The sequence below is a fragment of the Grus americana genome, chromosome 8 (assembly GCF_028858705.1).
Source record: "Grus americana isolate bGruAme1 chromosome 8, bGruAme1.mat, whole genome shotgun sequence".
In the NCBI taxonomy this organism is placed as follows: domain Eukaryota; kingdom Metazoa; phylum Chordata; class Aves; order Gruiformes; family Gruidae; genus Grus; species Grus americana.
Window position 1 is genome coordinate 7,167,921 of NC_072859.1, and position 26,986 is coordinate 7,194,906.

The window sequence follows — 26,986 nt, forward strand, 5'->3', positions numbered from 1 at the left end:
CAGGAGTGTATTTTTGGCTTTCCTTTTAACGTGGGCTGCCACTTTGTCCCCAAGAGGATTTTGAGCGGAACCCGGTGATGGCTGCCCAGCTGGGGCACAGCACTGAACGCAGCTTGGATGGAGCACTGGACACAGCTCCTTCTCGCTCAGAAGTTCAAGGCGCAGCCCGAATCACGTAGGACACAGTCCCGCTCCTCTGCTGGGCTCAGTGTGCCCTGGCGGGCACAGCAGTGGGAGCAGCAGGCTTCAAAATCCACCTACAGAGGGGCTCCCCAGCTCTGCCTCAGCCCTCACGGCTTGCTGGGCAGGCGAGGAACGGCCTTGTGACATCACAGAGCCTTGTGTGACATCAGCCCATGACTTGTCACATCGGCAACCCTTTCAAGCGCAGACACTTGCAATCGCGGCCACTCGCTCCTGGACGTCACTGCCTGAACTCTGCTCAGGGTGACAGCCCGAGTGAGCTCGTGCATGGAAATTTTTTCTTCCTTGAGAGAGACCACAATGAAGCTCAGCCTGCTTCTGTCCCTCACCGTTGCTGTCTACATGGTGCCTCTGTTCCCCACTGGCCTTGGCCTTTGCATCTACCCTGACCGTGTCATAGCCAATGGAGGAGATCTTCCTGAAGAGCGGAAGCCCGTTGGCGCTGAGAGCATGGCCGCCGAATGGAGCAGCACCATCAGCCTTCACAACCCTCAGAGCTGGCTGAGGGTCAGGATGGCCGTCGTTCCCGAGGGCCGGAAGCAACGGTCCGTTGTTACCGAGAGGATGGCCGCCAAATGGAGCAGCACCATCAGCCTTCACAACCCCCAGAGCTGGGTGAGGGTCAGGATGGCCGTCGTTCCCGAGGGCCGGAAGCAATGGTCCGTTGTTACCGAGAGGATGGCCGCCAAATGGAGCAGCACCATTGGCCTTCACAACCCCCAGAGCTGGGTGAGGGTCAGGATGGCTGTCGTTCCTGAGGGCCGGAAGCAACAGCCCATTGGCACAGAGAGCATGGCCTCTGACCTGCCCTACCCTCTGGGCCAGCTTTGGGACAAACTTGCCCAGGAGGACATGGCCTGGCTGCTTTGCAGGGCCTGTCAGACCGTGTGGCTGCTCTGCATGGCTTGGATTGTGGTTGGCCTCTGGAGAAATGTGAAGAGACCCCAAGCACAGGTGAGCAATGGAGATCAGTCACACAGGAAGGGTCCGGGTTGTGGGGAGCAGGGGACCGCAACAGCCTTGGCCAGGAAGGCTTGCAATGAGAAAACCAAACCCAGTGCGGGCAAGAAAGCCTCAGCAGGCCCCGAGAGATCCTCTGCCTCTTTCCCTGGGACACGCCAAGCCGCAGGGCTCAAGCCCTCCGGGAGCCCCCAGCACAACATGGGCCCAGGCGGAGGTTTCCTCAGCCCAACGTGCTGCCGCGAGCAGTCCTGCGAGGCTGGAGGTCTTCCAGAGGAAGCCAAGCCCAGCAGGACACTTGTCCGCCACCCAAGCTCCCGCCTGCTTCACTGTGCCTCCTGCACTGTCATTTCCAGGGAAGGGGACGGACGGCCTCGTCTACCATGGGGACAGACTGCCAGCAACAGTGCATCTTCTGCAAATACGACATGCTGAGCTGGCTGGAAGCCAACATCGCCCTGCTGGTCAGGTGCCAGAGGTTTATCTACCACCTCCACCTGCAAGAGGTGCGGCACCGGCACTGCAAGAAGAAGTCATGGCAAAAAGGTGAGGAGAGCCTTCTCTAGGTCCCCGTGCAATGCCAGCTGGAGCGTGCGCCCGGCGGGTTGGCAACGTGAAAGGCAGCGGTGCGAGTGCTGCTTTCTGTGCGGAGTGGGACGTGGGGCAGGAGAAAACAGGCATCCGTGGCAGTGAGGGGCCCCATGGGTGCCCACGTCCCCAGAGGAAGGGCCCACATCCTGGCAGGGTGCCCACATCCCACTCAGGTGCCTGGCGCGTGCTCATGTCCCGCTGACGTGTCTGGTGGTGGCTACCCATGTCCCTGTAAGGTGGCGGTGGCCAGTGCCTGCCCATGTGGGGTCCTTAGGACCTCCAAGGCTAGGGCGAGCATGCCACCAGGAGGAGGGGCAGGCGTTGGCGAGTGGGTGGACAACAATGCCAACTGTAGCATTTTCGTCCAGCTAACAGTGAATTCTCTTCAGGGTGACAGCAGCCAGCTGGTGCGTCAGGACGTGCCTCAGCCCACCGAAGGCTCCTGGGCTGAGGGCACCTCCATGGACTACAACCTCTCCTGCTGGCTGGAGGCCATTATCGCCCTGATGATCGCATTCCTGTGCCCAGCAGGCACAACAGCTAATGGGCGTTTGGCAACCCTCTGGTGAGGACCTCTGCAGAGGGTCCCCTTCTCCACCCTCCCAACGGTGCTGCCGGGGCCTGCTGGCATCCCAAAGGCAAGGGCTCATCTCCAGCTCTCCGAAGGGGACAGCCAGAGCATGCCTGTGTGTCCTGGTTCTGGCAAGGACAGAGTTAATTTCACAGGGAGCCAGGACAGGTGACCCAAGGCGCCCGGGGCCTATTCCATACCATGTGACATCATGCTCACCATAAAAGGGGGCTAGGCGGGCAGAGCGGGGACGGCGCGGTTCCGGGAAGGGCTAAGTGTGCGGTCGGTCGTTGGCTCGGTAAATTGTTCTCTGTTGTCACCCATTGTTAATATCTGTTATCAGTACTGTTGTTGTTTCCCTCTCCCTTGCTGTCCCAGTAAACTGCCCTTATCCCAACCCTCGAGGCTTTGCCGTTGTTTTTCCGTTCTCCTCCCCGTCCCCCTGGGGGAGGGGTGAGTGAGCGGCCGCGTGGCCCCCAGCTACCGGCTGGGGCTGAACCACGACACTGTGCCGCAGAGACATCTGGGAATCTCGGCAAAAGTCCTGCCGGGAGCAGCTTCCGTTCCCGATCTTCTAGCGCTGTTCAGATCAATAAAGCGCGTTGTTCCTGTAGCACGTGTCATTTCAGTACCGAGGGTTCCAGGGAAGAGGCAACATGAAAGGCAATGGTGCCAGCCAGGCTGCTGTACGCGGCCCTGTGGAGCGTGCGCTCCGGGAGAAGTGGGAGAGCCAGGGTGGGAGAGAAACGGGCATCCATGGCTGTGAGGTGCCCCACAGTTGCCCATGTTACAGGAGGTGGACCCCACATCCCAGCCAAGGTGCCCATGCCCCTGTGAGGTGGCAGCGGCCACTGCATGCCCAGAACCCCAGGGATCGTGTCCCTCCTGGAATAATTCTATACTAACTGCACTCCTCATTCTCCACGATGAAGAGCAACTGCATGCAGCAGTGCTGGCTGGGAAACACAGCAAAACTCCTCCTTACAAGCACCCTGCCACATTCATTTTCTAGCGCACTCCAGATTAATAAAATAAATCACTCATTTAGCACGTGTCACATGAGAAGTGATACATTTTCCTATTGACTCATATATGCCCATCTCTGTCTAAGGAACGTGCTGGGCTTTTTTGTAATATTCCTGGCTAGTGAGGCACACGACCTTTTCTGTCTCAGCCCCCAGCAGTAATACAAGTAAGAAAACAGCAGGCCTCCGTAAGTGAAGTTGGGTTGATCATCAGAGACAAATAATGAAATGCCTTGTTACAAAGCATGGGGGTTTGGAAAGCATGCCATTCTCTCTTTTGAGCAGAAGTCACTGGCTGCAGTGGTATGAGATTCTCTGATCTGACAGCTGGATGGCAGTGAGGTGACCAGGGGAGAAGGACAGCCTTGTAAGGACCACCAGGGAGCTCTGTGGATGCTGGTCTTGGCTTTAATCCCCTACCAGTGAGATCTGAGAAGCATTTCAATATTCTCCTCCAAAGATAATCAACAGATAATACCTGTCCCAGGTGCAACAACATCCATCTCTCTTCTCTAAGAGGCAGCAGTACCTCACAAGGATGCTGTGAGGCTCATGCCAGGCGGTGGGGGTGCTGATCCTAGCTCTGGTCACAGCCAGAGGTAAGTTCTTCACCAGAGCATTCCTGACCCCACCTTGGCAGCAGCACGATCAGGAGATACACCTCTCCTCTGTAGCCACGAAGGAAAATGCAGATTTTGAGGAAAGGAACTGTGCCCAGCCTGGGGCACCTGCTACCCTGGTTAGCTTGAGGGAAGGCCACAGTAGTCTCGTGAATGCATGCCTGACTGCTGTGGTTTATGCTGCTGTAAAAGCTTCCCAGATCTAGGACTCCCAGTGCACCCACTCAGCATCTCCATCCCCCTCTTCCCCCCCATGCTCAGTGCTCTTTTACCGCCACATTAAAAAGTTCAAGTCTTGCATAAGGTGAAACTTCATGGGCAGCTGTGCTGGAAGTCCCCATGATGAGGGACAGGGACACATCTCATAGCCAAGCCCAGGGACACAGAAGAAGGAGTAAAGCTGGCACCATAAATCAACAGCTTCACTATGAGGATCTTATGGGAGACCGTATCAAAAGCCTGGCGGAAGTCAAGGCAGACAATACGCACTGCTCTTCCCTCATCTATCAAGCCAGCCATTTCATCATAGAGGGTTATCAGATTGTTTAAGCATGACTTCCCCTTCATGAATCCATGCTGGCAAATGCCACAAAGTGATTTACCCCTTTACTAAAAGCAGTCTCCCCCTTGCCTGATACCCCACTAGTGCTAATGCCATCCTGCCTGTAGGGTCTTTTGAGGAAATTCACTTGATGGTCATCTTGCTGGGAAGGACTGAACTTGTCCATCTCTCTGCTGTCCTGAGAGCACAGAGGGGTTCACAAATGCACCCCAAGCCACGTGTGCACCAGGACTTGCTGAGAGCTGGCTGGCCAGCCAAAAGCCAGAGCCACTGCCTTCAGCACCTCCTTCTTCACCAAAGCAGTCTGCCCGGAGCTTTGCTCCAGGTCTGGCTTTGACTTGCAGAACTAAGACAATGTTGGCCAAGTCAGCTTCCACACTGGGAGCACAGCCAGCAACACGCAGCACCAAACAGGAGCCAAGAAATACCAGCATGCATTTATTCTGTCTTTATTTACAGGGGAAAGGAGGCCAGTATTTCATCTGGAGAGCTGTCTTGGCTCCTTAAGACCTGAGAAGCTTCACCAGTGCTGCAGGGCTTCAGTCCCTCTTACCTATGGCTGTACCTAGAATTAGGCAGTGCCAGCCCTTGATTATGGCAAAGCTGACATGCCTCGGGGAGTGTCTGCAGACAGGGAGGGGGATAAAGGGCTGCCATGTGCCCCCATCACAGATCAAGAGAGAACAAGTTTGCCCTGGCAGCAGTCGCTGAGGGAGGTGTTTCCTTTCTTGTTTTCTTTGTTAAAAAAATCAAAGCTCTCTCAGCTCACACAGGGCTGGAGAGCAATGGAGCATTGAGTGTCTAAGGTCTTAAGCTTTTAACTATGCAGAGCAAAAACAACGCTCTGAAAGGCTGAAAATAATCAGAGGGAGCAAGGCTAAGGGTCCCTGCTCCAGGCTTTGTGGGATGCCTGTGAAAGTTCGTTATTGGTGGGGCAAGTCAGTCCCAGCAGCATGGGCCAAAGGATTTTTCCTGGCTACCATCCTACCACATCCCCTTCCCTGGCTCCCACCAAACCCCTGCCCCAGCCCAGCTGCCCCACCTTGCTCTCCAGGCATCCCCAAACCTGCAGTACAGCCCCGCCAGGCTCTGCTGGGACACGGCTGTTGCAGCACTACCAGGTTAGGGGAGCCTAATTCTCACCCTGGGAAAGTGAAAGCACTCCCTGGGACAACACACTGCAGGGACACCATGTCCTCCACCAGGACGCAATGAAAGGAACACAGGCCAGGCAAGAGCATGCTCTGAAAAAAGGGGAGCAGAGGACTCCTGGGCATCCAGTTTCATGCTACTCAGCTGGGACCTGTGGATGTCCCATAAGGGGACGTTGGGCAGCCCAGGGACCGCTACACACTGCTGCCTCTGCTCAGACAGGCTGCTCAGCAGCTGCCTTTCCTCATCCATTGCCCTTTTTTTTCAGAAGAGGCTGGTTCTCCCTTAACCATATCTTACAGAGCCAACATCCCTCATCCAAGAGCAAAACCATTCCAAGTGAGCACTGATGGACACGCCTTCTCACCTTCTGGGCTTAGGGTTGAGCCCAGGGCTTGGCTAGGAGTCCCACCACACACGTGGCCACCGAGCTCCAGAGAGGCTGAAGGTATCATCCACGCACCATCCCCACCCAAGCCAGGCAGTGAGACTGCTAGACACAAGCTGCCATGTTTATATGATCACATACTCAGCATCACCTACCAGGTCCTTATTGGAGGATGTGACAGCAGACCTTCCACCTGTGGTGGGAAGGGGTGTCAGACACAGAAAGGGATGCTGTTGCGGGCCCGAGACCTGGAGGTGCAGAGACAGTCAGGAGAGGTATTACACGTCATTCTCCGAGCTCCCAGTGGCATTGTGCAGTGCCTGCCAGCCAAAACCGGGCTGCTCAGACCTCAACAGCGACAGCAGGAGGAGGCAACTCCAGCCTAGTCACAAAATCCATGCCACACTCAAGCTGCCACCTCCACCACAGCCTGTCCCTTCCCCAGGATGGAGATCACTGCAATACTAAAGCGGTTGTCAAATGCTCTTCCTTCCTTACCGCCTTTGAGGTGAGGATCCTGACACCAACATCTCCCAGGACCCTCTTCCCAGCCCCCCTCCCAGCAACACCGAGCCTGGCAAATACCTTATGGCAAGTAATTTTACGTTATTCTGCATTTACACAAAAATAGAGCAATTCTGTATTTATAGAGATTTATAGCCGGTTCCGTGCTGGAGGAGTTATTGAGCAAGGCCAGGAGCTGTGGGCGGTCCAGGCTCCCGAGCAGCCGGCTGCTTCTCATTCGGCATTTCCAACATACAAAATTAAAGGCATTCGTCTCCGTCTGGTTTCTTAAATAGATAAGGGGGGAATGAACGGACAGTATGTACAGAGGGGCAGTGGCAGGGCCCGAGCGCCCTCCGCCCCCAGCCTCACGCCTGCCGCCCAGGGTCAGTGAGGCCGGCTGCTGGACTCTGAGGGCTGCCGCTGGCGGGGAGGAGTGTAGCCATTCAGGTAGCCGTTGCTCTGGCGTTTGCTGAGTCCTCCGTTAAGAATGTCCTGGATGTGCTGCACTATCAGGTTTATGGCCACTGTGAGCAAAAGGGAGGGGGAGAAAGACACGGGGGAGAGATTGCATTAGGATCACTGCAAATAAACTAGAGCCAAGGCAGAGATGATGACCCTGCTTGCCTCCCCTGCTCTTGTCCTCTCCTATCATGTGGTGGGGAGCTGCAAACCCTGCGGGGAGGACCTCCCTCACTGGGACTTCATCCCTCTGTCCCGGCAGAGCCCGGCACTCAAGCCAGTATGGTCAGGCTGATTCCAGCCCGGTGGAGACCCGGCTGTCCCAGCTGCACGTCTGGCCTTGGAGAAACACGTTTCCCTTTGTGTGGGATGAACCAGGAGTTTGCCTGGAGGCACTGCACATAGGCAGGCTCCCGGGCTTGATCAGAGGAGCACAAACTCCCAGTCACTAACACTCCAGGCAGGAGCAAAGGGGAGAGGCTCATCTCAGCGCGTGTGTGGGAACAGCACTCTCTCGGGTGGCAGTGACCTGAGTCATCTCCGTGGCAGGTCCCGCTTCCAATGACCTAACTCCACCACACCAGCAACGGCCCAAAGCTGGCTGCCAGGATGTAACAGCAGGATCTGGGTCCACTCACCTTCATTATCTGCTCCTCTGGGAATGATCACGTCAGCATACTTCTTGGTCTGGGAGGAGAGAGAGCACTGCGTTACAGAGAATGCGGGGAATTGTCCCTGCTTCCTGGGGCAGGCCCTAACCCTCCCCTTGCCAAACCCAAACCCGCTGGGAGGTACATCGTTGCTGATAGAGTTTGGATGCTCTTATTTGTCTTCTGCTCTATGTTTTGAGGGCTATGCTTTGTGCCTTGACTCCATTTTCATGAGTTCATACAGATTCCAGTAAGAGGCACCCTAACATAATCTGAAATTAAAAAGCCTCACGATCGCAATACTCCAGCAGCTGATGCTTTTGGGAACAAACTCCCGCCCTGAATCCAGCCAGACTCGGTACAAGAGCAAGAGTTGGCGTGCTGGGGCTGCGTGGACATGCAGGGCACAGACATCTGATCTGCTTGGGGTGTGGGGAGAATTTTCTGCCAGCATCGCTTGCAAAAAAGGTCTTATTTAGGACACCAGTCCTGACCTACTTTCACCTGCAGGTGCCAGTCTCAGTTTCTTCCCCTATTTGTGTCAGCTTTTACAGCTGATCAGCTTCCTGTCAGCCAAGCTCTACCATCAGCAAACCTGACATCTCCAGGTGCTTCCAGCCCTATCAAAAATCACCAGGACATGCTGGACTATTTCAGTGCCGGACTGCCTGGCCCAGAGCTGGTTTAGGAGCTAAGAAACAGCAACAGTGGGTGCTGAGCCTGCTCGACATCCGCACACAATTGCTCTGCAGCTGAGCCCACCACCAGGTTGGAAGCGGGAGCAGACCACTGCAAAGCTGGCAGGTAGGGACAAAGCAGTTGTTTTCCACCCTCCTTGTTTCACATTTCGTCCTCCTACAGACTCTTCAACAGAAGACACTGATGCAGCATCCACTGCTTTGCAAAGCTGCGGATTTATTTTGCTGGGAACTTGCAAGGAGGGGAGGCACCAAGCTGCACCTGCCTCTCAGAAAAAAATCTTTATGGCATTACCCTGGAATTGGACCTTGGTTCCCAAAGCCACATGTGAGCAAGACAGGGAAAAGGGTGCTGCCCAGGAGCCCAGAAAAGATCTTGTAGCACAGAAAAAAATCAGCCCCTCTATATGGGAAGGGGCAGAGCTGGCCATATAGACAGGCACTGAGATGCTTCTGTGGCCAAGGCCTGGGGCTGGAGACAGAGATTCAGTTCCTGCCTGTGCTGCTGGCCAGCAGTTCCCAGGTTGCAGAACTCGGTTCCTCCAGGATAAGAAGAAATTCCTCATAGAACTACCCCATCTGCTTGGAAAGCCTCGGGAACCAAGGTGTAGGCTTCTCTCCACAAAAGCGGCGGCCAGGAGAGGTGTGCAATGGCTAAGTCCTGCAAATGTGCTATTTCGCCTGCAAGTTCTGCAGGACTGCAGCGGTCTCCTGCATGCAAAGTCCCTGTCTGCTAGGGAGCCTTGCCTCAGTTATCAGCTCCCAAAGTCTCCTCCTTTCTCCAGACAGACCTTGCAACCCTGGCCCCGAGCGAGGTCTGTCCGCTCTACAGTTTGGCCTCTCACCAGCCAGGAAACGCGACCTGCAAGGCCACATCCTGCAGCTCGGAGCAAAGGAAGAAGCTCCCCTGCTCTTCCAAGCATCCAGGCAGCAAGAAGCCAGCAGCGCTGCAGGGTGACAAGGGCAGGCAGGGCAGACGCAGTGGACACTGCCTGGGGCCAGGAATCTCCCCTTCCCTGGCTAGATGCAGCCGAGGATCTTCCCTCCTGGGGCTGGCATCTGCCCGGTGTTGGTTTGTCAGAGCTTGTGCAGGGAGGGGTTTCTCTTGCGGTGTCACCCTTCCCACAGGGGAGGGTGATGTCACCAGGAAGGCAGTGACTGTATAAATAGTCCCCATCTCACCCCGGCCAGCACCGGCATCCCCGTTTTTGCCGGTGCCTGCAGGCAGGGAGCAAGGCGAGGCAGGCTAACCTCAGCTCTGGGGCACGACGTGCTCCTGTCTGAGGAGCTGGGCAGGGTACGAGGCATTTCTGGTGTCGCTCCCCTTACTTACTGGCAAACAGAACTCCTCGAAGGCAGGCTTGACGAAGGTGATGTACTGAGATAAGATCTGCTCGAGGTCCCTGCCTCGCTCGCTGATGTCTCGTAGCACTGCGGGGAAGATGTAAGGCACAGTCAGGAGATGAGCGCATGAATCGCTGCATCCCCCTCCCTTCAGTACGGCCTTTGCCAGCCACCCGGGTACTTTGCCCGAGGTCTCTGTTCCTCGAAGCTGCTGCCCACACGTCTGAGCACACCCCGGCCCGGCTACATGATTTTAACCAGCTTCCAACCCTTCCCGGGAGCCAAGGGCTGGCTGACCTGACCAAGGGCTTTTCTTGGCCTCCCTCCCTTTTCAGCTCTGCAAGCACATCCCGGCTATAACCAGTGCCACCCCAGTCCTGACTGTTCCCAGGCTCAGCCCTTCCATCCCTCCTGTCACTCTGCCCTTGCCCTAAGGATGGAGCGTTCTCCCAGTCGTCCCAGTGCAGAAGTGCCCAAAGAATAGAAAAGCAGTGGAGTTCACCCACACGCACATTAAGGCGCAGTTTAACTCAGGTCTGCGGAGGTGAGGAGAATAAAAATCACCCACGTACCCACCCCTGCCAGGCTCCTTGTGCTGTCCCCAGCTGAGTGGGCTGCAAAGGCGCAGCAGGCTCCCACAACCAGAGGCTGAGGGGGTGCTTGGAGATCAGCTCAGGGGAAAGCCAGGAGAGCAAGCTGGCCTCCTGCTTGTTCTGCCGTTCGGGCCTTACACCCTGTTTGCACAAGGTATTTGGGTCATTGCCATCTCTGGTCTGAAGCCACTTCAGCGTGGACGAGTGCCCCAGTACAGTGGGGATTCAATCCACGGGTAAGAGCCAAAACAGCCCTGCGGCCGAGCAGACGGCTCTTGGCTCTCCCCAAGGGGCTGGCTGGCTTCTCCCCAGCGTGCTAATGCCTGGCACCGGGTTCAGAGTGAGCTTTCTCTCCACGTGCCAAGCAGAGCCAAGCCAGGGCACCACCAGCCTATGCGACCTGCCCGGCAGCCGTCGCCCGCGTGCTCGGCAATGCTGTTCTCCCGGCACCGGTTTGGCACCGTCCCCGCGGCTCTGTTTGCCCTCGGCCGGCAGCTCCGCAGCGTGCCCTTTTCGCAGCCCCGCGCAGGCGGGGCAATGGGGGGAAGAAAGGGTTGGCAGCAGAATGCGTGCCAGCTCCCTGCCTGCTCCGGGAATGGCTCAGCCAAGCTCAGGCTGCTCTAGCCAGCTCCTTGCCTTCTCCAGAGAGCGGGAGCAAGCCCCAGCTCAAACAATACAGAAAAACAGGCAAGGAAAATTAGAAAAAAAAAAAAAAGGGCAAGACAGAGAGACTTTTGTTTCCCAGGTCCCACACCCTGTTTGTTGGCTGCTCTGGGACAGGGAAGGAGCACAGCGAGGGTGTATTTGCAGCACACCCGGTCTGGGATGGCATGCAAGAGGCCTGCGAGCTGCACGGAGCGAGCGCCCAGGTTGCAGGGGCTGGTCCTGACAGGACAAAACTCTCCTGCCTGCTCCCAGGGCAGCAGGGCAATCGCCACACACAAACACAAGTCGAGCACCCACTGTCTCATGGGTGACCCAAAGCAACGGGTCCCCAGAAATCCAGGTTAAGACCACGCACCCCATCTGGAGGTATCACCCTCTGCTTGCACCCTCCTTGTCCCAAGGAGGGATCACACCCATCCAGAGCCAGCAGGCACCCATCACTCAAATCAGGCCTGAAATATGCACACAATGCCTGACTTGGTCTTTGTTGTATGGGAGCTGGCTGAGGATGGCGCAGCGAGGGACCTCAGCCAGAATCAGCTTTGCACGGACCAGGCTGTTTGAGGCACCTGACAGACCTTGCCCCTTGAGCTCTGGCAGCAGCTTTTTTCTTGGGAGAGGCACTGAGATGAGGACAGTGTGAGTGGCAGGTACCGAACCCCAGCGCTACTGATAACTGACCCGTCAGCTACATTTCCAGGAACCTCATCTCCTGCTGCTGCCAGCTGAGAAGCCCATCGCTGCAACTCTTCAAGACTTCTGGGAGAGCAAGATGACTCAGAGCCATGTTGCAATGCAAGATCCAGACTTTTTCTACAAGCTGCCTCCAGCTACGTTTCAGGGACACGATTATACCTTCAGCACCTCGCACGCAGGCTCTCCTTTCCCAGCAATGCCAGGGCGACACACAGTAAACAGATTTGCTGCTGCAACGGTCCTACCAACTGCTGACGGCACGCTGGGAGACTGCCAAATGGTCAGTTCCCTATCAGGAGGCTGATGAGTTGCCCTAATTAGGAGACACCAGCACCTCAACCGGCCTTTGTAAGGCTTTAGCAATTGATAGTGGATGGGAGAAATACCCCAAGAATGACCTGGGCCCACGTGGCTCAGGACCCCGTTCAACGGCTGCAGCACACCAGGGTTTAGCTCTGTATTGCGCTCGGCAGCTGGATGGTCTCGGTTCTTAGTCAATGGGATCTCAACCACTTCTCAAGCCCTGAGCTCACCGTTTTACACCAAGTCCGAAGCGACTGAATCACACGCTCCAGAGTACGACTGGGATGCACACATGGCCATGTGGCACTGCAAAAGCACAAGGCAACGCCTTGCCTTCAGACAGCTGATACAGAGCACTGCCAAAACCCCGTGGCTGGGTGCGAACCCAAGTTCCTGCACGGCACAGTCTGCTTAAGGGATAAGGCTCACATTGGGGGATCTTGCAAATGCATATCTGTGACCTGCTAATACATCTCCCTGCAATGACTGGGCTGTCACCTCCCTGGGTGAGTCATGCAAGAACAGTGGGCAGGGTCAAGAAGGATGCGTAGAAAAAAGCTTTTAATCAGCGCTGATGACATCCCAGCAGCAGAGGAGGTTGTGTATCTGTCTGACAGCAGGAGGGCAGGCAAGACCAGTTCCGTCTCAGAGTGGAACGGTCCCATGCGCACAAGCAGTCCCAGGCTGACGCGCTGAGACACGCTCCTCTCGTCACAGCACAGAGGTCTGGATGTGATCTCTCCTCTAAGTCATCTTCTGCATCCCCAGACACCCTGTGGAGGCTGTCAGAGCCAGGCAGGGGTAGGAACAGTTCAGACAACTGAATTCTGCCCCAAGAGTCCCCAAATGCTTTCTTAGTCATCCAGGAGACTCAGGTGCTACATCGGTGACCCCTCTCCTAAAGGCTGCTTTGAAATGAACAGCATCTCAAGCCACGCAGACCCTGCAGAGCTGGAGTCCCTCCTGTGTCAGCTGGCAACCCACAGCCAGACATGGAGAGTCCTAGAGAGACATATTCTGGTTTCTAGGGCTCTTTGCCCCCACAGCCATCACCCCAGTGCCAAGTACCACTAAGAGGCTCCACGCCACGCTGGCGGTGCTAGCCCAAACCAAGATGTAAAACCATACTCCCTATCTGCATCATCCACGACGGACACCCTCACACGCAAATGCCATCCTCGGAGCACACCCATACCCCAGGTGCTGAGCAGATCCATCAGGCACTGCCTTCCGATTGAGCTCCTTGCCCGTTGCACCCTTCCCTGCTGGTACCTGCTGACTGGCAGTACTGCCGTTCAGCTGATGGCACAGGGCTGGTGCCACAGAGCCACGCAAGGACACAGCACGCTCGGTAGCCGCATGGCTGCACACATCAAAGGAGGAATCCCAGACAAGGCAGCAAAATCCCCACTGAACCCTAAGAGACATGGAGCAAGGTGCTCCCCGCTGCCATAAGCTGCCCTGCGTGACATTCCGCACCAGGGAGGAAAAGCTCCGTGGTTTTTCGCCAGCAGCAGCACAGCTTTGTGCCAATTCCAGTTCTGCTCCGAGCACTGTCACCTGCCTCTGCGACAGCCACCCACATCAGTTAAGTGACATTTCTGTCCCTGCTGCACAAGGCACGTCCGGACCTCACCTCTGCGGGACAGCCGGGTATCTGCGTCCGTGTCCACAAAGAGCTTCATGCGGAAGAGATCCCGCACCTCCTGGCTGTAGAAGGCCAGGATGCCTTCGAAGAGCACCACGTCGGCAGGGTACACTGTCACCGTCTCCTCTTTCCTAGCAGAGGGAAGGAGAGTCAAAATATGCTGGTGGGGGGAAACAAGCCAAGAGAGGTGAGGGGGGGAACAGCAGTGCTCCTAGGCACTGCTCCAACCCTGGGACATCACTGCTGCACCAGGGGAATGACCGAGGAGAGGGCAGACCTACCCCACCACGGTGAAGGGAATCCAAGGCATACGTACGCTTCCTAGAAGGACAAAGTGCAGAGCAGGAAGCAGACTAGCCCTTCTCCCCCCACCTCGGCCAGCTGTTGCTTGCAAGTGTTAGGTGCCAAGCCGTAAAGCCCAGAAAGCCTGTGCGTGGGGCTTGACCCACGAGAACCTGCAAGGGCCAGCTCTGCTCCCCTGGGCACCAGGCAGCATTCCCCTGACACCACAGCGCTTTTGTTGGGAAACGCAGCAGGGTCACACCATGCACGACCAACACAGGCATGCGAAAACAAGCTGAATGCATGCAAGGAAAGAGCTACAGGAGCAAGAACTGTCCTGCTCCTTTCACAGCAGTGCCGTACTGTTTGAGCCTGGAATACTTGTTAAAGCTGCAAACACAGAGTTTGTGGGGAAAGAAAGTGTGGATGGGGGGAAAAAAAGGGGCCATAACCCCCCTCCACTGATGCCTGCAAGTTGCTGGATGCAACTGCACGGCTGCACAGCTTTCCAGACCCTCAGACTGTGCCTGTATCTGCTCTGGATCCTCTAACCAAGGGGTTTGGAGTAGTAGTTAGCATTGAAACTTTTGGTTGGCATGAAGAGCGGGCACAAGCGGAGGGGCAGGCGGTTTGGGCTGGCAAGGCTGCGTGCTGCGCTGCAGGGCGTTAGCGGAGGCACAGCAAGGCAGGGGCAGCTGTTAGACCTGGAGTGGGAGACAAAGTCATAGACAGGAATCTGGACCGTCTTCCCTTCCGTGATCTCTTTGAGCGTTTTCACGATCAGCTCGTTGTCAAAGGCATCTGAGGAAAGAGGAAACGTTACCCGAGGCAGCTTTGCAACCTCTCCCGCCCACCAGACGCTGAGCTTAGCCTAGCCAGAGCCACTGGCACCTCGCAACAGGGACAGACGGACGCGCAGACTCGGGAGGAAAGCCCTGCACATCCCCATGGGCGTAGCAAGGTCCAGAGGCCCCGGGGCTTCACTGCTTTGCGCCAGCCTGGGATCTGGCCTGCCGAGATCAATACCGCCCTTGTACGGTGGCCCTGACAGCCCGGGAAGGCATCTCCTCCGGGGCTCCAGCCCTCGGAGAGACTGGAACAGTGTTTCAGCCTCGAGTCGCTGGACAGACAGGGCTCTGTTTGCTCGGTGCTCGCTGCCTCCAGCCATTGTCCTCGTGGGGACGAAGGGACAGCGACTCTGGAATTTCTCCACCAAGCCCGGAGATGGTTCAAAGAGCCCCTGTTGTAGCAACAGGGCACGGCCCCCTCGGCGGAGGGGTTTGCAGAGCAGCTGCACCAGACGGTTCCCTCCTTGAAGGAGGGACGTGGAGCTGCTGGCTCCAGGGGGATGTGCCAGGCCAGATCTCCCTGGTCCCGACCCAGCTGCACCAGAAAGGCTTTCAAACTGGGGGATGTCTTCAGGAGCTTGAGGGTTCACAACCTGCCCTTTCTCATTCCAAACACTCCACCCCAGAGGCAGTTTCTTTCCCAAGAGAGACAGAGGTTGTACTGCAGGGGACAGAGATGGCCCCCAGCCACCCTGCCAGGGATGCACCCGGCTCCAGAAGAGCTTAACTGAGCCACCCAACTCCTGCCCCACGCAGAGACAGAGTCCCAGTGTCCATGCAGGGCTCTTTGCTGGTGGAGCAGGGGGTCCCGCTCCAGCCCTCACCCCAGCGCTGTTCTCCATTCACCTGGGTGGTCAAAATTGAACTGGCCTTTGAGCGCTTTGGATTTCTGCTCTGAGGTGAGGACCCGGTAGAAGCTGTCTTGGCTCACGATCACCACTTGCTTCTGGCGGTAGTCCACCTCGTTCTGGCCCAGCAGCTGGACAATCTTGGAGCATACTGAGGACTGGGAAAAGAACAGCAAAGGAGCAAGTCAGCAGCACGTGGTGTCTGAGCTGCACAGGGAGGATGTCCCCAGCTAACAGCCGCTCCTGGGCACATGGGGCACCACTTGCTGGACCTCCAGTCGAGAGTTTGTGATCCCCTCAAAGGCACAGCCCAAAGCCACTGAGGGAAAAGTGCTCTGGGGCATCACCATGGGGTCCTTCAGCGTGAAAGCAGCACCAAGCTTGCTCCCTGCCTCCCTCTCCTCCGTCCCTACGGCCTGCCCACAGCTCCTATGCTGGGCACAAACCAGTTGGCTGCTGTCTGTGTTCAGCTGCACCCCCAGGGTCCCCATGGCCAGCTCCAGTCTGCCCAGCAGCTCCCCAGGGAGCAGAGCTGTGTGTGGCACCAGGGCTGAGCCTCCTCCCCGGGAGGCAGCCTCAGTGCCTTGGCTCTCCCAGCCCTGCTCCAGCCCAGAAATTCCAGCACTGCATGGGCAGGGAGGGAGAGAGTCCTCAGAGTGGGAGAGCCAGGTTGTTTTCATACCCTAAATAAAGCCCAGGATGAAAAGACACCAGGAGGATAGCTCAGGGACTTTATCAGGGATCTCTGCCGCAGCTGCCAGGGCTGGGAGGAGCAGCCGCGAGCATATCCTGGTGCCTCTTGGCACAGCGAGGCTAAGGGCACTGCGGAGCCAGCGGCTGAAGGGCCACGTGGCTCTGACTGCCAGTGCAAGGTCCCCACGAGCGCTGCTGGCAGAGGGTCCGGCACCTCACGCATCGCGTGGAACGGGCTGGATACCAGCGGTCGGCATCGACCGCAGCAGGCACCGGCTGCGCGGCTGAGGGTCACACCAGACCCCGTCATCACGACACGAATCAGAGCACAGCTTGGGGGACAAATCCCAACGCCTGCTTCAGTTCCTTCTCCTTAGTCATAGGAGTCCTTGGCCGCTGCGCAACACAGTGGTGTTAACTGCATCACTAACTGGCAGCCGGCACGCCTGCCCCGGCCAGCGAGAGCCAAGGTCAGGCCAGTGGCTGAGTGCTCTGTTGTCTGCAGGAGCCCTGCGCGTCAGCCCCGCTCCTGCCCCACGGCATCCACGTGCTCCTGGTGCCAAACTGAGCTGCTTCACCTCCTGCGAATCACGTTTACTGCAGATGCCCAGTTGAGCTGCTCCTGGCCTCGGTTACCACAAGTACTCTCCGCTGAGCGCTCCGCTTTGCAAAAAGAGGTTTGCTTGCCCCAGCCTGACTGTGGGTCTTTCCACGCTCCCACCTCCCCACTGGCTCAACCATATGCTCCATACCTGGCTGGCAACGTCCAGATGCAGAGCTGAAAACAGCAGTGGTGAGAAGGAACAGGGAGGAGAAAGCATGCCTGGCAGAGGAGGTCACCCCAGCAGGCAGAGGGCAAGGCTGTTTGCCTGAGAAGCTGGAAGATTTGACGGCATTCCCGTCCCCAGAGACCGTCTCTTCCCCTCCAGGCCAGGCTGACCTGACTTGGCTGTGACCGCTGCGCCGTGAGTCAGCCCCAGCCCGGCTGGAGAGCCTTCGCACACAGCACTGCTGCAGAGCGAACCGGCTCGGGCTGCCCGACAGCAGTCCTTGAGGCCCTGGGCACAAGTTTGGGTTTATGGGTCAGGGATGGGGTCTCCCTGAGCATCCCACCTTCTTCTCCTGCCTCTCACGGCCGGCGAGTTGTGCTTCCCGAGCCACGTCAGCAGCCCTGCCCTGCAGCAAGCTGCTACCACCCAGAACAAAGCACTGCAAGTCAGTGCCAGTTGCTCGCCCTTCGGCACGCGCAGACACAAAGCCAGAGCCCATTCTCCGTTTCCTCTGTTTTTTTCCCCCCCACTCCCTACATCCTCCTCCAGCCTACGTCAGCCCTATTGCTTATCCAGCTGTATCCCATAGGTTTCGCAAAAACAGGGTGTGCACAGCGCCTCTCCTCCCTGCTCTCTCCCCTGGACGCTGCCGCCTTTCCGTGCTGCCCGTGCAGCGAGGAGACGCAGCGCGGCAGGGTTCAGCCTTGGCCACAGCTGCTGAGGACACCAAACTTCCCGGGCCCTTTGCAACCGGGAATAAAGCGCCTTCCAGCACAGCCTCCCAGACAGATCCCCAGCCTGTAGATCAGCAGGCTCCAGACGGATCTGCACCAGAAACTGCTTTCCCCAGCCCGGGGGGAAGGAGCGGGGCTCCTTTACTTTGGATCAGAGAAAGGAGCACACCAGTTGCACTCACACTCTCCCCTTGGACCTCACCATGCAAATGGGGAAAAAAAAAACCCAACAAAACCATTTCAGGGCATCAGACAGTTCTGGCCAGTCTTTCTTCTGCCTTATGCATGCTAATCCCTGGTCTACTGATCCTGGAAAGTGGGGGAAAGAGTCCCCATCAGCTCTGAAAATCACCCCCTTGTTCCACACCCCACAGCTGGAGACACATGACGGTGAGAAAAAGCCAAGGAGAAAGCAGCCCTTATCAGCTGGAGACAGGAACACAAGCCCTGGCTCACACGTCCGTCCTCCCACCGGGGCCCAGGATGAGGATCAGAACGTATTCTGGCTGCATTTACCATCCAATGCTCTAGGGTGGCAAGCGCCCCTCGCAAAAGCATCCAGGCAGATGCTACAGACCCTTCTCTTTTCTCTGGTGGGTTTTGGAGAGCTGTCAGAAGCGGCGAGGAAGATGATCACAAGGACATCCTGCTCTCAGGACTGAGCTCAGGTCCAGTGTACCGTGTTGCACAGGCGGGCAGGGATGTCACCTCTGGGAAGAGGCACATGTGTCACCCTGGTCCCGCAGAAAACGGAGGGTGTGGGTCAGGCCACTGCTCACACGCGATACCTGCATAACCGCAGCGGGACACAGGGACAGCAGAGCACACGGCATGTCCCTCCAACCCATCTGCTTGCTTTAGTGGGGCAGCAAACCTCAGCGAGGACTTCTGCAGCTTTCTTTTTGAGGCTAGTAAGAAATAACACCCACCTCAGGTCTAAGTAAAGAAAGTTTTGCCTTTCCTTGCATCATTTGCGGATGTTGGAAACAAGAACGGTTCGTGAGGGGCATTCCCTGATGCCAGTCTGAATACCTCCTACAGCCGGACAGGCAGTTTTTTCCCCTTGGTCAATAAACACCCTATGTTAAGGAGGAAGAAAAACCAGAAACAGAGAGGTTACAAATTCCCCTATGCAGCAGGAACAGAAACTCCTACTGTCAGGAAGCGCCCCTTCAAATGAATGACTCATGTCCCCTGCTCCCAAACCAGCACTGCACGCGTACGTGTGACTGATGTTAATCACAAGTGTGAAAAATCCACTAATAAGTGGAAATTATAGCAGTTAAGGCTCTGGGGAGGCCTGCAGGTGCTCAGAAAGACGTCTTGGCCAAGACCAAATCATGCCTGCAAAGTTCTACTCTGGGATGCAACCGGCCTGGATGCATGGTGACCCAGGGGATGCGTGGTGCTGACACATGCACTCAGCACCTACTCGAAGGGACAACCTGGGCTCCCATTCCTTCCTTTGCCAGTTCCTAACTGCCTGGGTCCTACCAGCAACCGCTTCTCCCGGGGGTGAAGACGACAATTGTTTCTTCTCCGAGAATCCCAGGACTGCAGAGGCAAACAGAGGATGACTTGAGGAAGATGACGTGATGCTATAGATGAATCCCAATACAGAAACTCCGGGATTTGAGCCTCATCCCTAGCTCAGCCCTGTGTGACACATCTCATCTGCAGGAAGATGAGAGGCATGACAGGGCTCCTTGCCTCTGCTCAGCCCCTTCCCCAGATCCACATTGTCTGCACACACCTTGCCACGACCCAAAGCAACCGCAGATGGTGATTCAGCCGCAACACACTTGCAGCAACAGGATGCTTTCTCAAGCAAAAGCCTTCCCCTCCTCCAGAACTTGTTTAAAACTAAATATAGACAGGACACAGCAGCCTCCGAGCCTCCGTGGTTGCCAAGCAGACCTCTCCCATGTTAGCCACATGAAACCGATGCAGGACTTTCCGAGCATGCGGGCAGGGAGCCCCGGTCTCTCTGCCATCGTTCACGACTTTCCACACGCTGCAGCGAAGGGAACTCGGCTCCGGGTTCGAGCAAACTGGCTGTGACCCACCGAGCGCAAGCTTTGCGCTGGAGCTGCTCCCTGGAAAAGCTGTGCAAACCAACCCACACCACACGCAGACGGTTCAGAGGGAGGCATCTGCACACCACAGCGCAAGAAGGGACCTCAGAGAGACGTTATTCCCCCACACAAGCGGCTGCAGCTCCCCTCGCAGGATTCCTCCTCTGAACCAAGCACACAAATAACCAGTGTTTAAAGGAAGAAGTACAGCTTTATTCTGCTGGGAGGGGAAGAGGCAGAGGGCACCTGGGGAAGAACTCCAGCATATTTTCCCAAAAGCAGAGAGGTGGTGCACAGGGGAAGAAACTCAACAGACGGGCGTTCGGAGCCCTATCCCTGACATTTATTTGAAAGATATTAATTACATTACATATTTAATTCATATTCACTGACGGCCTATAGCCAGCTGCTCGGATATTCTTCAGGAGTTGACTAATTCCCCAATATTATTATGCAGATTATCCCACAATCCCTCTTGGGTAGCTCTGATCAGGCAGTGAATTATGACTTCAGATGAGTATGAGAGAGAAAGCTGATGGACAGTGCTACAGTTAACCCCCTTGTGAAGGAAGCAGGCAGGACACAGCTGATACTTTCAGCCCCGGGTTTGCCGTGGCAGCCCCTGGCTGGTAAGCCCTGTCCTGGGCTAGGAGGAATCCATAAGCCTTGTGCACGTGAATATGGTAAAACCCACTCACTCGGAGAAGTCCATCCATCCCCAGGGAGCTGACACTGCAGAGGCATGGCTACACCGAGCTGCTCACCAGGCTCCCATCCTCCCAAGGACTCTAGACTAGACACCTAGCAAAAGTGACTTACGCCAGATAAAGTGATTCCAGCTCTGAAGAAATAGTGAAGCTGCCGGTCCCCTGGGGAGCGGGTAAAGGGGGAAGGTCTGTGCCAGAAGCAAGACCTACCAGGAGAGGCACGCGCTGGGCTCCAGCGTGGAAGGAAGAGGCACAGACTCCTGCCACCGCCGCAGGCTGCTCGCCCTGAGCCAAGATGCTGCTCGCCATAAGGCCAGTCCTCCCCAACAAAGCAACACCCTTGGCCCACAACAAATGCTACAGCCAGGAGCGAGGACAGGCTGCAGCAGTCACATCCCACCTCCCACCAAGGAGAGAAGCCCAGAGGTTACATCTACAGACACCACTGCCACAACCCCCTACCTGTAGGATCTGGATGTGAACAGGCTTGACGGGGGCTGTCAATAGCTTTGCATCCACAGGAGCCTGGCCAGGGCGTCCTCATCACATGCTTGTGGATAAAAGTCTCCAGTTTTAGGATCTGGCAGGATTTTCCCTAGGATCACATCAGGGACCACTGGGATTACTTGTTGCATTTCTCTGATGTCGCCTGCAGCGTGGTTCCCTTTCCAAGCATCACTGAGGACTTATTCAATTGGGTCCTTGAAATCAGGAGCTGTAGCAATGCTGTCCTCCTCTCCAGCAGCACACTAGTTGTGGATTTTGGTCTCTTCTTGTGAGGTTATATTAATTATAGAGTATTAAGAAGTGCCTGGTGGGCTGGAGTGACACACAGAACAGATACCAAATTGGGAAGCGTCCCAGAGCATCTATTAAATGTCTGCCTGTGACTGCAGAGAGCTAGTGCATGACCCACGCAATCCTTTCCAGTCCTAATGGAGCACATCCGTACGGCAGCATTGGGACTGGAAACTTGCTATTCTTGTACCAAAAGCCTGGGTCTCCACCCAGAGCTTTCCCAGGCAGGTTCACCATTCCTGCCTTTCCCTTTGTGAGCCACAGGCCAACCAGTCCAGGACTGGGATAGCCAGGTTTCTGTTCACTCGCTCTGGGACACTGCGCATGTGATCAGCAGTCCTGGGCTGGAGCATAAACAGGCACACGCAAATACAGAAGATCTGAACACAGATTACATGTGTGGAGGAAAACAAACCCCCTAGCGCAATCCCAATCATTTTAGACACAGGATATTTTTCTCGAGTCCCTGCTGCACCCTCCGTAGCCTGGAGCTGGCTGAGCCCACGGAATTACGGCAAGCAATCTCCATAACAAACTCACACGTATTCAATCAGTAACCGGAAAGGGCTGACCCATCAAAACGTCCTGTGTATCAGTCTGATCAGGGGCTGGCCCAGAATAACGTTCTACTAGAAAGCTTGACGAGTCTCTAGCATGCATTGACACCAGTGTTTAACAAGTCAGACCTTGTGATTCAGGGCTCCTGCCAGCCACAGAACATCACCAGGAAATGGTGCTGAACCCACAGAGGACTGCTGCAATCCCTGTTAGTCCCCCCCAGGTCACTGCCGGATCTCCCCTGGGCTTCTTTGCCTAGGTGGTGACCCAGTGGCAGTGACCCCCATGTTGCTGTGGTGGACCTCTGCCCTTGCTAGCGTAGGGGTCTGAGGTCTGTCATGCAAGAAGCCCCACGTGGAGAGGGAACTGCCTCGTGGGGAGATGTGCTGCAGCTGGGGCCACTGCTTCCCTGGGGACACACATGCTGGCTGTCCCACCCTGGCTGGGTGATACCAGCCTTCTGGCTAGCTCGCTCTTCTAGGCAGCCAGCTCAGGCTCAGACAGCGGGTTTGGTGTTTAAAGCAGAGGTGCCTAATGGATGAACAGTGAAGAGTACACCTGGCTGAACACACGCTGCAATTTTGGTGCTCTGCAGTCTGCATGTTCAAATAGACATTCCCAAATTTATGTGCTAACTAAAGATCCAAACAGTGCAGCCACCACACAACCACGGTGACACCCGTGTTCAGGACCGGCCAAGCCCAAGGAAAGCATTCAGCCCTTTGTAAATCTGTTTTTCCTTCCAACCTCCTGTTGGAAGGTAGCAATCCACACCTCACTTTGTGGCACGTGGGGACAAGCAATTAATGCTTCAGCTTGAGTTCGAAAAGCTCCCCCCACCCCTGCAACCACCCCAGCACCAGATGCTTCCGCTGCTGCTGGGAGTGAACCACTCCAGCACCGCCAGCAGTGCTGCAGGGTTTCCAGGAGCTAAGCTGAAGTAAGGACACGTGAAGAGCTTAAGGAGGTATCTCAATACCTTCCAGCTCATCCCAGTAGTCAGTTTGCTGAACTTTCCTCCAGCCCGCAGCCTGGCTGCCTGCCTTGCATGCTGCAGTCTTTGGTAGTCAGGAATCTCTTGTGGGAGGAAGGGAAGAAGCTGTTAGCACAAAGACCATGGGTATAAGAAGGAAACAAGAGCTTTAGCAGAACACTTGAAAGCATATAGGATGAAAGAAAATGCTACAACTAGTCTTGGGAATCCCCCTGAGGAAATGAGGCGGTTGCAGTCCTCTCCAGCTTTGGCACAGGACAGGGGTCATAATGCCATGTTATCTCCTCCACATCAGGAGACTGTAGCAAGCTTTGCCTGGGCTGCACGCTGCTTGGATTTCAGGGGACAGTGGGAGAAATGCTGCCTCCCAAAAAGTGTTTGTGAAGAGCCTGTCCCAGCTGAGCCGACACAAAACAGCCACCACGCAGCTGGCACTGCCCTTGTAGTGGCTGCAGCACCACAGCCTGCCCAGGACCTCTGCGGCTCCCTGGTTTTACTCCCAACACAGTCGAGGTTTCTTTTAAGACCCAAACACAGGAGGATGCTCAGATTTCTACCTCCTATTTCGTATGTTCCTAGGGAACAGCAGTCAGCCTTTGAATTTGAGTTCTCATCAATCTGCCTTTAAGAAATACCAGCCAAACACTCCCCCCAGCTCTTCGGGGAAGGCTGTCCGCTTCGGATGCCAGCTTCCCGAGGGCACCACGCGACACAACAAGTTGTGGCAAGCTACAAACAGGATGCCTTCCTTCCACAGCCTGACTGTGCTGGTACATCGAGAGCGGTGAGGGGACTGCGGAGCCTTTCTCCCCATCTTAGACTCAACAAAAACAGCAGTGGGAGGAGCTGGGGGGGGCCTTGGAAGGCAAATGCCCTCAGTTATCTTCGGGCTGGTGTGCTGCCAAAGGGGCATGTTATGACAACAACCCTCAATTGGTGTGAGGGCGAGTGGGATGGATTTGCCGCTTTCCCAGTGGGAAAGGTGCCTGCTTTGCTTTCCCTATAGAAGCATTTTGTTTTCACCCAGAGCCAGCGCACTGGCACAGCGGCCCCCGGGCTGGATTTTAGCTGCAGGCCAGCCCTTAGCTGAGCAAACCACACCAGCCCCACCGCTGCTTCCCCGGAACGTTCTGCAGCACTCGGCATCGCCTGGCGCAGGGCACTGTCACCAGCCAGGTGGAGGACAGCCCCACTGCACCCCTGCCTTGCAGCTACATCAGATGTGAATTTGAGCATCTGTGTGCACAAACCCCAGCTCCTTTTTTCCTGTTGCTTCTCCTTGAGCAAGTTTTCTGGGGTGTTTGTTTTTTGGGTTTTTTTGCCAGCATATTTCTTGCAGCCTTTTCCCACAAACTGTGTACTCATCTGCTGGATTCCCTTCATGGGCAGCACTGCACAGAGGTTTTTAGGAGCCAGCAGTCACTGGAGGGGGGGGGGGGGGAAATCAAAGCTGAGAGACAGGAAAAGCCAGTTAGTACATCTCCCTTGCTAGAAAGAACCATTTCCCTATTTTTTTTTCCTAAGGCAGCCTGCTGCTACCAAGCATTTTCACTTTGAAGTTGAGAACAACTGTGGCGTATTGTACTGTAATCACTGCTTTTACCTTGTGGGCCAGAGACACAGTGTTCAGAGACATAACAGTTCAGCAGCGCCAGACACAATGTTATTGGGACAGCTACAGAGAGGCAGACCCACGCATCAGAGAGCAGACAAACCCAGTGCGTTTGAGTCACCAGGAACCGTACTGCAGGAACAATCCAGCTTTGGTTCCCAGTGGAGGAGATTGCATCCTCTCTCGCTATTCCTCCCCTGTTATATCTGGATTTTTCCCCCTTGCAGTAGCAACAGCGGTCCAAGAATCAATGGGGAACTTAGAGACACATTCTTGAAAACCCTGTCATTATGGGCTGAGGTACAGCAGTTGGGTTGTGCCATCTTTCAAGAGAAAGAGCCCCCCCCAAATACAAGTCAACACAGAGATACAAGGCTCCGTCTTCCTCCTATGACAGCCCACATTCAGTTTTCTTAGCAAGCAGTATTTCAGAGGTATTGCTACTTCCAAATCTATTCATGCTCTCTGAAATACCTCTTAAAAATGCTGGTAGAATATCTGTGCTACCCTCCACAGGAGGGCCGATTAGCTGTGGATCTGGTTTTACTGTTCTTAAGCAAGAAAAAAAAAGTCATTTTATTTTCATATTAGTATAGAAAGCAACCTACTTCACATTAAATAAAAACCCACTATATGGAAAAAAAAAAAAAAAAAAGCCGTAACGCTGCCGGAGCTGCCCTGCGCTGCAGTTTGGGTGTAGCAGCCCTCCAGAGAAAACCCGCATTGAGCCCGGCCGGAGCGGCTCCCCCCGGCGCGGCTGCCCCCAGCCCCCCGCCCCGCTCCTACCTGCCCGCTGCCAAGGACCATCCCCTCCCGGGCGCAGCGAGGAGGTCGTTCTGCCGCTGTGAGTCAGCATTTACTGCAGAATTTCACTCCTGCTACCCCAAAGTTGGCTAGAAAAGAACAGCCCCGTGCACGACCGACACCATAAAAAAAAAAAATAATAAAAAAAAAAATCGCATCGCACCCCACACACCCTGCGGGTCTGCCCCGGGGCGAGCAGCCCGTTGGGACACTACAAGCGAGGGGAAGCGCTCATTAAAGCCACGGGCGGGAGGATTTTGCAGGGGGATGCCGCCTCCATCCCGGCCGGGCCGGGGCCGCCCACGCCCCGCGCAGCCCCCGGCCCTTCCCGCTGCCCTCCGGCATCCCCCCCCACCCCCCCGGGGCGGCGGAGGGGAGCAGGGTCCCGGCCGGGGGGGTAAAGCCTGCTCCCACCCCACACCCCCCCTCCACGTGTCCCCGGAGCTCCCGGCTGCCGAGCTCCCGCAGCCGCCGCTCGGGGAGAGGCCGCGGCGGCCCCGCTCCCTCTGCCGGCTCGTCCTTCCCCGGACCGCAGCGTGTTCCGCCGGGGCGGCGAGCGAACGAGCCCGCCCGTCCCCGTCCCCGCCGCCCCCGTCCCGTCCCGGCGGAGCCCCCCCCGGGGCAGCGCACGTGGCGAGGCGGCCGCTCGGACCCGCCGCGCTGCCATGTGGCCGCCGCGCCCGGCGGGGGGAGGCTGCGCCGCGGAGGAAAGGCGCGGGGCTCCCCCCCCCACTCCATAGCCCACTCGCGGGGCTCCCCCGGACCCCGCCGTAAGCCCTCGCACCTTGCCGCTGGCCGTGCCGCCGCTGACCCCGATGAGGAAGGGCTCGCCGCCGCTGGGCTGCCCGTGCTCCTCCAACCTCTGCTCGCTGTCCCCCGCCATCCTCCCCTGCTAGCAGCAGTAGTAGTGCCGCCGCCTCGCCTCCTCCGCCTTCGCTCTCTGTGCGGGGCTGGATTTATCTGATGAGTCAAGGGCCTTCCTCCCCGCCTGGTTCACATCCCCGGCGCTGCGGCTCCCTGCCAGGTGCCTGCCGCAGCTGCACATGCTCCGGCCGGGCTGCGCGACGCTGCACGGCACGGCATAGCACGGCACGGCGGCCACATGGGCCCGCACCTCGCCGCCGCCCTCCCCCGCCGCCCGCCTGGGGACAAAGGCGATGTGGCCGCCCGATGCGCGGGCCCTCGCTCCCTCTCCCCTCCGGCTTGGTTTGCCGCTCTGCCCGATGAGTCTCGCTGCCCGCTCGCCATCAGCCTCCAGCAAACGCTGGCACCGCACCAGGGGGGTCCCCAGCAGGACCGGGCCAGGGCTGCCCCCTCCATTGCATGTCCTCCACCCCGGCTTCTCCCACCCCACCGGGCCCTGGTCCTGCAAGCACTTTGGGAGGCTTATTAACGACGCAACACCAAGAATAAAAATTATGCTTATGTATTTAGCAAACAGGATCTGCCTGGGAGGAGGCGTGAGCACTCTGGAGGCCAGGATTCAAAGTCAAAACGCTCTTGACAAAATGGAAAAAGGGTCGGCAAAACGTAGGGTGCCCGTCCACGCGGGCAAGTGCGAAGTACTGAGGTACGAGTGATCATCCGTGAAAATGCAAGATGGGAACCTGCTGCGTAGTCAGCCCT

At 56.6% G+C, this 26,986-nt stretch overlaps 2 protein-coding genes across 2 annotated transcripts; one reads left to right on the top strand and one right to left on the bottom strand.

Annotated features, from left to right (window-relative positions):
• On the top strand, positions 1 to 2,368 carry LOC129209455 (uncharacterized). Its single transcript, XM_054833878.1, has 2 exons — positions 1 to 1,710; positions 2,145 to 2,368. Exon 1 carries the CDS (start codon positions 472 to 474, stop codon positions 1,597 to 1,599), a length of 1,128 nt encoding a protein of 375 aa, XP_054689853.1. The 5' UTR covers positions 1 to 471; the 3' UTR covers positions 1,600 to 1,710; positions 2,145 to 2,368.
• A 2,598-nt stretch (positions 2,369 to 4,966) lies between these two features.
• Positions 4,967 to 26,479, bottom strand: UCK2 (uridine-cytidine kinase 2). Its single transcript, XM_054834196.1, has 7 exons — positions 26,145 to 26,479; positions 15,614 to 15,773; positions 14,624 to 14,720; positions 13,626 to 13,768; positions 9,721 to 9,818; positions 7,678 to 7,726; positions 4,967 to 7,104 (listed from the first exon to the last, which is right to left on the bottom strand). The coding sequence occupies exons 1-7, from the start codon at positions 26,241 to 26,243 to the stop codon at positions 6,965 to 6,967; spliced, it is 786 nt and encodes a 261-aa protein (XP_054690171.1). The 5' UTR covers positions 26,244 to 26,479; the 3' UTR covers positions 4,967 to 6,964.
• Positions 26,480 to 26,986: the final 507 nt, after the last annotated feature.